Below are 14,705 nucleotides of genomic sequence, written 5' to 3'. Positions count from 1 at the left end.
TGCGCAAGTGAAAGTTATCAAGCATTCATCAAGTAATTTAAATATATATACCATGCTTCGTTGCAGTGTTAAGAGGTTATTGTTGGATGTTAAAAAAACAATTTTATTATTACGCTAAGGATAACACTAAATACAAAGTTTTATTTTCGGTTTCTGAGAATCTTCAGATTCTTAAATAAATGACTGTTAAAAATAAAAATCATACCGTAAAATAGTAATATGCTCACTACTATATTATAACATTTATAATACATTTGTTTGAGCCATTGTACAGGGTGGTCCGTAAATCCCTACCCATCCATATATCTTATGTATCCAGTGTATCTGTGTGCTGTCCCTCATTCTCGCTGCATAATATTATGCGACGCCATGTTTTGTGAGATATTTTCCTCAACATCGGCCATATTTCTCTGAAAAAAAGGAAACAAATATATAATACATACGTAATTGAATATAACATAATAACATATGGATGGGTAGGGACTTAGGGCCACCCTGTAGAATAACTGGAATGATATATTGTTTAACAGCTGTGTTAATCGAGCGTTGGATCGGACGAGGTTTTCGCTTTATGTGATTCTTAAAATTAGAGGTTAAACAACATACAGTTATAGATCTGTAGCAACAAATGTCAAGACGACACCAAATGAAACTAAGGTTTATGACTGTGCTTGTTAGGGATGCCTAGGCATCGAACGAACGGTTCGTGTTCTATAGTGGAAGGAGATAGCCTACGCTTCACTCTATAACTTTGCTTTTAAAGCCCAGGCGTTACCTGGCATTTTTGCTAGTTCCCCATATATATTTTCTTAGTCTGTTTCTGTTGTGTGTTTTTTTCTAATTTCACTAAATAATTTATATTTTCTATGTCGCTTACACTGTGAAAAGAGAAATTTACGTCACAACAACACAAATCGTATTCCACAAACACAGAATTATATACATTAAAAACAATTTATTGTTATAGCGGTACTAAACACATACGCACACGCTTTCTGCACGTTTTTGACAACATCAATGGTCCGCTGTTTTGATCTCAAAAATTGTTTATTTAAATACGTTGTTATGTTGTTAAGTCACTCATACTATGTGCACGTAGACTGCGAGCGACTGAGTACAACTGTGCGTGAAATACGTATATTTCTGTCGTGTTCAGTTTTGTTAGTCCACAAAATGTGTTTCTATCTTCAACTTATGTTATTTTTACAATATATCCTTATACCTTAACACAAATGTGAAAATGTCCAATAGAACGCTCCATGAAATTAATGCTTCGTTGTATTTTTCATATTATTCTTGTATGAGTTACATATTTTATGTTAAAAATTTTAAGGGAATAACATCTTATAATCTAGTTTGGATTGGCACGCTGTATACTTTATGTAAGACTTGTATTGTTTTTTCTACTGTAACCTAACATGAGCTAAATAACGGACAGTGTAACATTTTATTTATTTTAATTATATTATAAAAGGTGTTTAATGTTGTCCATTTTTATTTTATTAGCAGGGACTTACTGCCCTTCATTGCGCTGTACAAAACAATCACGTGGACGTTGTTAATTTCTTACTTGAGTCGGTAGAAAACATTAGTGTCAATTCAAGTGACAGGGTAAGTAAAGGTCAAATATGTTATGAACTCTTTTCGTTAAGTTCATTTTACACATGTCTGAGACGTTTATTATTATAGTACAACATTTGGAAAGTGTTAAAGGTCATAACATTTAAGATGCATTTTAAAATTCTAAATCAAAACGTAGTTTTGTAGACAAAATAAAATAAAGAAGGTGAAAAACGAAACACAAGTGTTGTATTATTTTATGTTAACAAACTTTGTTCACTATGCATAAAATATGTATACGTATTACTCTTTTTCAGAATTATACATGTCAAATGTATCTCTAAATTAAAGGCCCGGCATGGCCAGGTTGTTAAGGCACTCGACTCATAATTCGCGGGTTCGAACCCCGTCACACCAAACATGCTCGTCCTTTCAGCGATGAGGGCGTTATATCGTTACGGTCAATCTCACCATTCGTTTGTAAAATAGTAGCCTAAGAGTTGGCGGTGAGTGGTGATGACTAGCTGCCTTCCCTCTAGTCTTACACTGCTAAATTGGGAATGGCAATCGCAGATAGTCCTCGTGTAGCTTTGCACGAAATTCAAAACAAACAAACAAACAAACAAACAGTTCTCTACTTTAATATAAGTCTTAATATCCATACCAGCCGTCTTGAGATACATTTTTACTTCAAGTGGGTTTCTCGTCATCACGAGAGACGTGACAAATGTTTTGCTTGATCCTAAGTATTATGTACCTCTAGAATATCTTTACTTGCATTTGATTCTAGAACAACGTAAAGTTGTAAGAGCAACTTAAATTTCTTTAGCACTTTCAATCTTTGTCCACCAATAACATCGTGCGAGTATTATTTTGTTCTTACTGGCATGAATATGAAGAGAAAATTTCAGTGTGCACGGTTTTGCAAAGTTTGACTACCAAAATGTTAAATTTGCTTTAAAATGGCTTTCAGAGTTAGCTGTATTTCGCCATTATATTCTCCATTAAAGGAAAAACAGTTCAAAGTGTATCCACTTCAAGGGCAGTAGCGAACACTGAACTGAGCGCTTGCAACTCACCTTATTTCTTCAGTTTTATTGTATATACTAAACCTAGCATCAGCAGCAGGAAACACTATGCGTCTACTGAGCTGAGGAAGTTACCCATATATTTTTTAATCTTAAATAAATATATATTCTTGAAAACATGCTACAACAGCGTTGAATGAAAAAGACCAGTGATAAATAAAAACAATACCATTATTACCTTAATCCAGTCACCAATACCATGCATGTATCATCAAGCCGTGTGGAATACGATAGACAATGTTCAAGATCTCACACATTTAAAACAGTAAACTACTTACAGAGTTAAAATATTGGTCTAGGTTATATTTATATCATCGACTTTAATGAAAAATATAGTTGAGTAAAATATACGTCAATGGTTTCAGATTTGCGATTGTATTCAATTACCAATCGCATCTGAAAGCCATTATAGACTCTATATCCATTGTAAGTGAGCGATATTAATGAAATGCCTCCTTTGTCTAGTAGGACTATGTGTGACTTTGTTGTTGTTGTTGTCTTGATTGATTTACTGCAAAGCCGAAGTTTTGAAATGATACGATTTGCTAAATACTGCGTTCTTTAAAGCTAAACTGACGTTTCATGATAAAATTACGACATTTGTTTCTCCTTAAAATCACGTAATAATGTAAAAATATATTGTTCACGTGTCATATTAATTGGGATTTGTTTTCGAAAGATAGTCTGACTTTAAAAGACACACAATAAATATTTCAGCGTTGGGTAACAAAGAAGGTAAATTACATAAACAAATTTCTGAAGAAGAAAAAACGCTATTTCATTCATTTTCTTTAAAAGAATGGCATTTCAAAATTTAATTTTGTTTAAATTGATTAACGAACGTTGGTGTTGTTATTTCATTACTAAATACTTTTGATATATTGTTCTTCACTAGTAGATGTGTCCCACAGGGGCTTAGCGATAAGTCTGAAGGATTAGAGTGCTAAAAAACCGAATTTAGATACTCGTGGTGAACAAAGCTCAGATAGCCCAGTATGTAGTTTTGTGCTTAATAACAAAAACAAACAAATAAGCTTGTACGTTTCTAAAGATTGCTGCTTTTTATTTAAGGATAATAGTAGAAATATGGTTAAAAATTAAACTTTAAAGTGCCAAGGCTTATAACGCTAAAAACCGAGTTTCGATACCCGTAGTGAGCATGTCACAGATAGCCCTTTACGTAGATTGCCATTCAGTGGCACAGCAGTATGTCTGCGGACTTATACTGCTAGAAAACACAATATTCGTGTAGCTTTGTGCTTAAATACAAAAAAAAAAAAAAGCTGAAAATAGTTGTGAAACTAAAAAATGATAATAATGATAAGATACACATGTTTATTCGTTGTGGCCCAGCTTGGCCAGGTAGTTAGGGCGCTAGAATCCTCATCACATGCTCTCCTTTTCAGCCGGGGAGGCGTTGTAATGTGACAGTCAATCTCACTATTCGTTTGTAAAATAGTAGCCCAGGAGTTGGCGATGGGTGGTGGTAAGTTTAGCTGCCTTCCCTCTAGTTTTACACTGCTAAATTTGGGACGGCTAACGCAGATAGCCCTTGTGTAGCTTTGCGCGAAATTAAAAGCAAACCAAACTAAACACTATTTAACAATATGAAAAGGGCCCCGCAAGGCCAGGTGGGTTAAGGCGTTCGACTCGTAATATGAGGGTCGCGGGTTCGAATCTCGGTCGCACCAAACATGCTCGCTCTTTACAGCAGTGGGGGCGTTATAATGTGACGGTCAATCCCACTATTCGTTGGTAAAATAGTAGCCCAAGAGTTGGCGGTGGGTGGTGGTAAGTTTAGCTGCCTTTCCTCTAGTCTTACATTGCTAAATTAGGGACGGCTAGCGCAGATAGCCCTCGTGTAGCTCTGCGCGGAATTCAAAACAAATTATCTTGCCACTGAGCTGGTACAATGAGCTGTGAACAACAATGTCAAGTATTTCTGTTGACTGTATTTAAAAAGAGAGCTAGGCCTTTGTGTAGTTTTGTGCTTAATAACAACCAACAACTCTTCTTCTTCATAAATATTTAATAACCTAAACACTCTATTTTTTTAAAAGCAAGAAAATTACATTTTGAAAGTAGTTGTCGGAAATTACTTCCAATGCGTATTCATCTATAAATAAAAAAAACTTTGTTGAGGTGCTTGTGATTTATTAATATAATTACAATTTGTATTTTGAGGTCCTCTTAATGTTCCTATTCTCCTTCCCTCTCTGTAGCTTAGCGGAAAATCTGTAGACTTATCACGCTAAAAACGGGTTTCGATACCCTTTACGGGTACATCACACACAGATCATTGTATAGTTTTGGGCAAAACAACAAAGCAAAAAAAACTAATATTTCTTCATCTTTTCATATGTAAACTGTTACAGTGGGATTATCTTCAATGTCAAGTTGAACAAAATTCACGTGGTTTAAAACGAAAAGAGTTAAGGTTTGTAACGTGGTCTACGTAACAGTTCCAGTCGTCGTATTATATATATGTGTGTTTATTACAATAACGTACCCTACATCTCGAGAAATGTAATCTAAACCTAATAATTAGGTCATCCAATAGAAGTATTGGCACATCTGTAACAGACAAATAAACCAAGGAACAAGCTACAAAACTGAGATAATAAAGTGTTTACTGATGGAAGAAGAGTTTGCTCACACATCTGTAACAGACATACAGACAAGATCACGGAACAAGGTACAAAGTTGATATAGTAAAATGTGCCCAACCGAAGCTCTGCCACTAATCGTCGTATGCTAGTCTTTCATGTGAAAATAGTAAATATGTACTAACTGTTCCAGTTCGCCAAGTTTCCTATCTACACTACTTCATTTCTCGTTCTGAAAAGGTAGTTTTAACTAGTGAAAAAAACAAAACCGTAGAAACAACGGTAATGAAATAGATACTCGTGAGAGTATAATGGAAATATAGTAAAATACGCTCCTCTGAGGTTCAAATTACAATAACTATAACGATCAAAATGTGTTTTAGCTTCATAAAAGTTAAGATTAAAAAGTTGAAATACATCAACCTCATTGTTTAAAAAAATTAAATGTGTTTCTATATATTTATATGTGTGTGTCATTTATTTCACACATACACACACACACACACGTATTGTAACTGATTTACTAATGTATATTTAATGTCGATGTTTGCTTTAGATAAATATATATTTGGAAATGCATGTGACTTATAGTGTTGAATGCGTATTCCGCAAGTCCCGCCTGTTCTCTAAATTTGTGGAAGATTCTTGAGTGCAAGAATCAACAGTGTACAATGTGTGTATCTAAAATACTAGCAATTGCCAACATTATCGCCAACTGAAATTTTGAAAAACTTCGCCTAATTAATATACAAGTTGGCCATTGTAACAGACAGAGAGATAGTTTAATATTGTTGGTTTGCTACAATTAGTATACTATAAACCTCGGAAGCTATAACTGTGACAAACACTTATTAATCAAAAAACTGCAGGTATGTGACCAGGAACGTTTATACATTTCAAACATTACAAGCCGTTTAACTTCAGTGGGTTAACTTTGGATGCTAGTATTCCTAAGAGGACATTAGATAATTTCATTGGTGAAAAATCAGCTTATAAGCCACATAAGGCCATCCAAGATAGAGCTGTCTAGCTTCCCGCCATATGAATTGTACCTGTGTGTCAACATAGAATGAAATCGCTCATCGTGAACCGTTGATAAAATACTCAGTTCCGGACCAGATAGAAGACTCGGTATTGTTTGTAAGTTTATAAAACTTTTGTATAGAAATCGTTATTTGTAATAACAGTTATTATAAACTGTATTATTTTTTGTGTATTAAAATATATTTGTGTTAAGAAAAAAATGTGTGTATGAATCATGCTCGCATATATTATAAATTTGATACGCATCGACACTTAACTAACTTCTAAGTAAAAATTATAATGTCTGAAATCGTAATACGTAAGATGATAAATTAGGGACTGGCCCGGGATGAATATTAATACGCAACATAACAAATCGGAGCCTCGTTCGAAATAAATTATAATAAGTATATATGTGTGTGTATACACGTAAAACAAATAGAGCACACTGAAATGTATAACTTTTCAGTTCCATACTTAATAATTTACAGATGAAACTAATGGTGAACATGTATATGAAGAACTAAAAATGAAGTTTTACTGTATGAATAGTTTGTTCTTATCAAACAGAAGAATAATCAAATGTGTTTGTTACGCCAATAGTAAAGCTCGTAGCATAGGTTTAATTCAAAGTTTAAGGATTAAAATAAAAAAGTAACGGCAATGTTTGACAAGTCAACATGTAAAGCCCTAAGTTTATTTTATCACATGAGTTTAGACTCGATAAGCCTTTACATCCACATGAAGGAACCGTCTGGTGTGCTATTATTACAATATCACTACAACATACGATAGCGTAGCTGGTAGGCACGAATGCAGGGCGTCACGAAATCATAAAATATGAAACATTGTTATGCATAGATGTATATTATACAAACTAAAAGCATCAGAAATTAAATGTCTGTTCTTTCAAACACCAGACTTTCTTTTCTATGCTAAGTAAAGTTTAAAAAATTCCTAAACAAATATTACACGAAACAAAAATACCCTTGCTTAAGTCCGAAAATAACTTACTATACTTTTACAGAATTATAGAGAAAGCTGTAAGTAATGCTGATAAGTAAGGTAATAATTGCAACTAATGCAGATGGTCAGACACGCTTTTGTAAAAGTATATTGTGATATAATTGTCATTTGAAATCATTTTAAACAAAAAAGGTAAATATGGACCCCTTTCCAAAATTTTGATTGTCCATCCAGGTTCTTGGCGGAGTTTCTCTGTAACATTAAACGCCGGATGAAAATATATTCACATAACAACTGCTTTCTAATCAAACTGTAAATTTATCCGAATAGAGTCAATATACATTGCGTAGATTGATAAATTATAATTGTCAAGGGTAATATAAATATATTTAATTTTATACAACCTTCATACCAATCAATTAACTATGTTAATTTTGAATATATTTAAGTTGCACTAGGTTTGTTATAACTTTTATATACTGTATAAGCAAGAAACTTAAAAATAAAAGCTATAAACATTATGATATATACATATCCTCTGCCTCAATAATCACTGGTGAAGATTATAGCTGAACAAATAATTATAACTTTTCCTGTACGAAAATGTACCAACGTTGTCTGTTTTCTAGATGAAATAAGTTAGTGACTAAACTTTGTTTTGTAGGAAAGCATTTTCGTGCCATCATCCGGTATGGCCAGGTGCTTAAGGCACTCGACTCGTAATCCGAGGGTCGCGGGTTCGAATCCCTGTCGTACCAAGTATGCTCGCCCTTTCAGCCGTGGGGGCGTTATAATATGACGGACAATCCTCCTATTCATTAGTAAGAATAGTCCAAGAGTTGGCGGTAGGTTGTGATGACTAAACTAGTTGCCTTCCCTCGACTCTTACATTGCAAAATTAGGGACAGTTAGCGCAGATAGCCCGCGTGTAGTTTTGCGCGAAATTCAACAAACAAATAAACATTTTCGTGCCAAGGTACTTGAGAACTATCTGCACGAGCTGTTCCATGTATAGACGTGACATATTAGAGGGAATGTCAGGGTTTTATGTATATATGGTGTAATGGACTAACTATCATGTATTTATTTTAATATTGATGTTTATTTCAGTTTAATATTAATGTAGAAATACATGTAACTCATATCGTTACATGTGTATTTCGAAAAACCCGCCTGTCTCTAAAGTTGTAAAAGATTCTCGTGTATAAGAATCAACAGCATATGTTTTATATTGTTGCCAACTATATTTTCGGGGCCTTGCCTAATGATTATGAAAGGTAGCCATCGCAACACACGGAGAGAGTTTAATATTGTTGGTTTGGTCAGTAAGTATACTACATATCTAAAAAGCTATAACTGTGATAAACGCTTATTAATCGGAAAACTTCAGATATTTGACCAGGAACGTTTATAGATTTCGAACATTATAAATGAATTAACTTCAGTGAACTACCTTCGTACGTTAATATTTTTACGAGGATACTATCTTCGTCTGTGAAAAGCTCACGTGTGGGCACTGAGAGATAGCTTACCCGTTAAGTGAACTGTGTCGATATCAACATAGAATTAAATTGTTATCGTAAACCGTCGATAAAATATTCAGTTCCAGACCAGACAGAAGACTCACTATTGTTTGTAAGTTTGTAAAACCTGTGTATATAGATCATTATTTATAATAACTGTTTGTAATAGCCGTTATTATAAATTGTATTGTTCTTTGTACATTAAAATATATTTGCGTTAAGAAATAAAATTGTGTGTATCAGTCTTGTTAGCAAGTGTCAAATTTGATACATATTGACGTTCAATTAACTTCTAGATTCAAATTTTCGGCTATCTGAAATCGTAATACGTAACTTACGTAACATGATAAACTGGAGACTCATTCGAGATAAATTATAATATGTAACAGCAGGGTAAGGATTCTTTTACAGTGGATGTCTGTGTCTTGTTAGCGATAAATTCGGCAATAAACGTACAACACACAATCCACTTGTTTTAAAATAATGTGCTCAAAACAAGTCAAACTTTATACAAACATTTTTTACAGTATAGGAAATCACAGTTTAACTAAAACTCTAAATAATTCTCATTTCTTTTCAAAAATCCATTTATGTTGATTCAACTGACAAGATACACTACTTTTTATAATCTTATTACAATAGTATCAGTAAATAATTCACTTACACTACCCCGAGGGTTACCATAGTTCTACTCTGAATCTCAAATAACTGTTTTCTTTCCGTCAAAGTCCACACAGACGAGTTCAATTAACTTAGAACACCCTTTAACAAGACAAATTATTCCCTTATCTCTGTTAAATCCTGTAATACACTCTATAAATCACCCGTTAAAGTTAATCATTTACACGCTGGCTAACTTCACATTTACTTTAACTAACTAGTTTTCTGACTGAACTTCATTTGAAGTTTGGCTTTTTAGTTGTTTACTTGCGTTTGCTTGGTCTATTGTATTTGTATGTCGATCACTGGAGCTTCGAACTTTTTGTAAATTATGCGAACAGCACTAATTTAACCACACTCGGAGAAAAATAGCAAAGATTCGTGTAATGTGACGTCAACAATGCAACTGCAAACAAAACGTACGACTCGTACAGAGTCTTTCAACCAAATTTGTCGTAATAATTCTCTTAAAATAAAGTCTTTAGGTATTTTATTATGAAAAGTAAATTAAATATTAAATCACCTAATAATAACACTTACACAACTGAGAAGTAAGCAATTACCACCTACAACCAATTCTTAAGTTGCTCTAATCAAATAAAAAGAGTGAACGTTCACATTATAATGCTTCAACAGAAGAAAGAACGACCATGTTTAGCGAGAGGATTGTACGTCAAACACCCTAACCACCAAACCATGTCGGATGTTGTAGGAGATTTATTTTATCAATATGTCTTAATCTTTTTTACAATATTTATTCTTCAAGGTTAAGAAGAAAGTGTGTTTTAAAATTCGTTTAACCTGTTTTAAATCATGTTTCAGAATAGACAAACTCCTCTTCATTTAGCTGTTTTGAATAACAATATGGAGATTGTGGAGAAACTCATACAATATGAAGCAGATGTTAGTCTTAAAGACAAGGTATTTGTTTATATATAGTTTGAACTTATTATTTTAAATATTAAGATGTGTTGAAAATGGTGCAGAGTCTATACTGTAATTAACAGTAAAGACAATGTAGCGTTATATCTATACTAAATATAATTAAAAATAGCATAAAACACTAATTTTTTCATTTTACACATTGTGGAACTAATTACTATAATTTTATCAAGGTTTTATTCACACTAAATGCGAATATGATAGACATAGTTTAAGCTCATTCAAGTACAAGCGACCATTGCACTGCTAGGGCCCCCCAGTGTCACAGTAGTATGCCTGCGGACTTGCAGCGCTAAAAATCGAATTTCGATACTGGAGTACCGTTGTGCATGACCACAAACAAAATACTATTAGATTTGGAATTTTACTACGTATAAAATTGAGAAAGAATAGTACCCTAATTCCAAATTCCAGGAAAACCAATTTTGATGGAATGAGGCAGGATCTAGCTTCTGTAGATTGGACTAAATACTTGGGTTGGTTTTTGGAATTTCGCACAAAGCTACTCGAGGGCTATCTGTGCTAGCCGTCCCTAGTTTAGCAGTGTAAGACTAGAGGGAAGGCAGCTAGTCATCACCACCCACCGCCAACTCTTGGGCTACTCTTTTACCAACGAATAGTGGGATTGACCGCACATTATAACGCCCCCACGGCTGGGAGGGCGAGCATGTTTGGCGCGAACCCGCGACCATCAGATTACGAAGCGCACGCCTTAACGCGCTAGGCCAAAATACTTGGGAGAGGATCTTAATCAGATGTGGAAAGCATTTAGGTAAACGTTGATGTGCAACAGAAAAAAAACAGAGAAAAACTACAGTGGAGTTAAGGTTTAAGATAACATACTAGAGATAAACATAATAAATTCAAGAAAGTGAAACGTACTGGAAATAATGACTTCGAGGACAATAGAAAATTAAGAGAGTTGGTTAAAAAGGAAACTGAAAAAGCAAAAAAGAAATGAAAGAAGGTTGGCTGAGAGAGTTAAATCAAACAGTAAGGATTTCTTTAGGTATATGATAGATAAGCAAAATGTCCGGATTGGGATTGGACCTGTTAAAAAAGATAGTATAGAGCTGATGCTGGAAGATTACGAAATCCTACATTTATTAAATTATATGTTATTTTCAGGGTTTTTTTTATGAATAAGGATTCAAGTGTTATTCCTCAATAATACTTAATGTGTAGTGTATTGGTGTAAAATATACCATTTTAAGTTCTGAAATTGTAAGGGAAACCTAAAAATTGATGAGTCTCCTGGACCAGACAACTTTTATCTCAGAGTTTTAATGTAACTTAAATATATTAGTTGTGAACCGCTAGTTAATATTTTTATGGGTCGTTGAGTAGTGGAAGAGTATTATAAGATTGAAAGTTGGCTAATGTGAGTCAATATTTAAATACCATCCAGGCAATTATAGGCCAACTAGTCTTACATCAGTAGTTGGAAAGGTTTTAGAAAGTGTGAGTAAAGATGCATTACAGAGTTACTTAAAGCCGTTTTATATAGTGAAAATCGTGTTTAACAAATCTGGCATTCTTTAAGGATGCTACTGCGAGAGTTCATGAAGGAAATGGTGTGGATTTGGTGTGTCTTCATTTCAGAGAGCATTTGTTAAGGTGTCTCACAAAAGACTTGTTACAAAATTGAAATTTGTAGGTGTGGGAGAAATGTTATTAAATTGGTTTGATATTAAAAAGCAGATAGCAGTAATTAATGTAGTTAGATCTGACTGGATCACTGTTACAAGCAATATGCCTCAGGGCTCTGTGCTGTTTGTGATTTTTTAGTAATGATACTGATTTTGAAATAACTAAAAATATTAAAGTTTGCAGAAGACATTAGGATTTTTGAGGTGGCTAAGTGTATCAAAAATGCTGCAGACGTACGGAGAGATTTAGATCATTTTGTGCATTGGGCCAATATGTGGCAGGTGTTGTTTAACTATCAAAATGTAAGATGATACATGTAACTTTTCACAATTGAAATTATTGTTATAATTTAAATAGAAGTACATTAACAGAGATGCCAACCATTACGATTTGAGCGTAATCATTACGAATTCGGTGTACACATTACGACTATACGCTGATACCGATAAATATTACGACTTGTTGCAACTCCCAAATTATTATATATTATATAGGCCTATGAAATAAAGTGATAAATTGTTCTCCCAGGGCTTGAAAGGGGTGAAAAGAAAATTTCTAGCGAGATACAAATAAATTTTGATAATAAATAAAAGACATAGTTCAAATGGCTACTTGTAATAATCATGCTTGTGCTTGAAATAATAAAAAATATTTGTATTTCCGACGTCTACCAATAGTTTGAGTGCGATGCTTCTCTATACTGGGTACGTGGGAGAATCCATAGTTACGTCATCAGTGCTTGTCAGCCAATCAGCGCTCGCGTAGATGGGTATTTCTCGTTTTCTAAGCGGCATAGAAACGCCAGTGCGATCGTTCACAAGTTGGAAAACAGAGAGGCCTTGTTTACCAGATGTCTTGTTTCTGGCAAATATAAACGGACTAAAACTGTGAAAGAGGTCTGTCTACAATCATTTCGCTCAGTCATTTGAAATAGTTGGCATCTCTGCATTAAATACTGACGATTAGAAAAAGATCTTGATGCCGTGATTGAAAAATAACATAAGTTATCTAAACATCGTATTATGGCTAGCAATAGGGCTAATAGGGTTTGGAGTAGCATCTGTATAAATACTGAATACAAGACAAGAGATATTACTGTTTTACGGTATAGATCACTTATTACACCTCATTTGAAGTATTGTGTACAGTTTTGGGCTTCCTTCTTCAAGAAGTACATTGAATTGTTGGAGAAGATTCAGAGAAAAACCACTAGAATGATATAGAGATGGTGGGATAGTCTTATGAGGAAAAACTAAATTATCTAAACTTGTTTTCTCTGGACAGGAGAATGGTCCGAGGGGATTTGATTGAGGTATTTAACATTATTAAGAATTTTGATAATATAGAACTATCAAACTTTTCTATGTTTAGCAATCAAAACAATAGGACAAGGGGTCATAAATTCAAATTTTGACGGCAAAGTTATCTTGAAACCACTTTCGTTGCTGTGATCATCCACTAGGTATTCTATACGGTCGTGTTCACCTTTATCGGGCGCCAAACATGCTCGCCCTCCCAGCCGTGGGGGCGTTATAATGTGACGGTCAATCCCACTATTCGTTGGTAAAAGAGTAGCCCAAGAGTTGGCGTGGGTGGTGATGACTAGCTGCCTTCCCTCTAGTCTTACACTGCTAAATTAGGGACGGCTAGCACAGATAGCCCTCGAGTAGCTTTGTGCGAAATTCCAAAACAAACAAAAACAATTCTTTATCGGATTCATTCTCTTCTTCAAAATCCTCATCTAGAACATCTTGTTACGACTTATTTCCCTTCCAGAATTATATGTTCTTCTTGGAGTCCAGGTACCTCATGAATTTTTCTACTCCTTTCATCATATGTTTTGCAGTTTCATCATTCCGGCTGACCTCAGTTTTCATAGTCAGTATCACTCAGAATTTGTTATAACATATAGTTGACTAAAATAATAGAAACACCCCATCATGGGTACCAGAACCTGATTATTAGCGTTATAAGCCCTCAGACGGGAATCAATAATGTGTGTAGTCGAATGAAATAGTAGAGTAAAAGAAATGGTTTGGTTTAAATTTTACGAGGGCTACCTGCGCTGGTGGTCATTACTTTAGCAATAATAGATTAGATGGAAGACTGCTAGTCAACATTGCCCATCGCCAACTGTTGGTCTACTTTTTTACCAATGAGGAGTGAGATTGACAGTCACATTATAACACTCTTACGGCTGAAAAGGGCGAGCACGTTCGATGACGTAGATTTCAACCTGTGACTCTGGGATAACGAGGCAAGCGCCTTAACCACCAGACTTTAAATGCAGGACTAGAGACAGCAGCAGAAATAATATACAAGTATTTTTTACAGGTTTAAATTATTTTAGTTTGATTTTACATAATATGAAAATAACGTTAAGCTAGAAAAACAATCGCAAATCGTAGGGCGTGAATTTGTTTGTTTTGAATTTCGTGCAAAGCTACACGAGGGCTATCTGGGCTTGCCGTCCCCAATTTAGCAGTGTATGACTAGAGGGAAGGCAGCTAGTCATCACCACTCACCGTCAACTCTTGGGCTACTCTTTTACCAACGAATAGTGGGATTGACCGTCACATTATAACGCTCCCACGGCTGAAAGCATGTTTGGTGCGACGGGGATTCGAATCCGCGACCCTCAGATTACGAGTCGAACGCCTTAATCCATCTGGCCATGCCGGGCACTG

The 14,705-nt window shown here is 34.6% G+C and overlaps 1 protein-coding gene across 1 annotated transcript in view; it reads left to right on the top strand.

Annotated features, from left to right (window-relative positions):
• Positions 1-14,705, top strand: part of LOC143249484 (uncharacterized) — a 44,154-nt gene that overhangs the window by 7,552 nt on the left and 21,897 nt on the right. Inside the window, exons 5-6 of the mRNA XM_076499401.1 lie at positions 1,507-1,611; positions 10,249-10,347. Of these exons, the coding sequence (XP_076355516.1) occupies positions 1,507-1,611; positions 10,249-10,347 (204 nt within the window). The remainder of the gene's footprint in view (positions 1-1,506; positions 1,612-10,248; positions 10,348-14,705) is intronic.

This window comes from Tachypleus tridentatus, chromosome 4 (genome assembly GCF_004210375.1).
Source record: "Tachypleus tridentatus isolate NWPU-2018 chromosome 4, ASM421037v1, whole genome shotgun sequence".
In the NCBI taxonomy this organism is placed as follows: Eukaryota; Metazoa; Arthropoda; class Merostomata; order Xiphosura; family Limulidae; genus Tachypleus; species Tachypleus tridentatus.
This window is presented reverse-complemented; position numbering and strand designations above follow the sequence as displayed.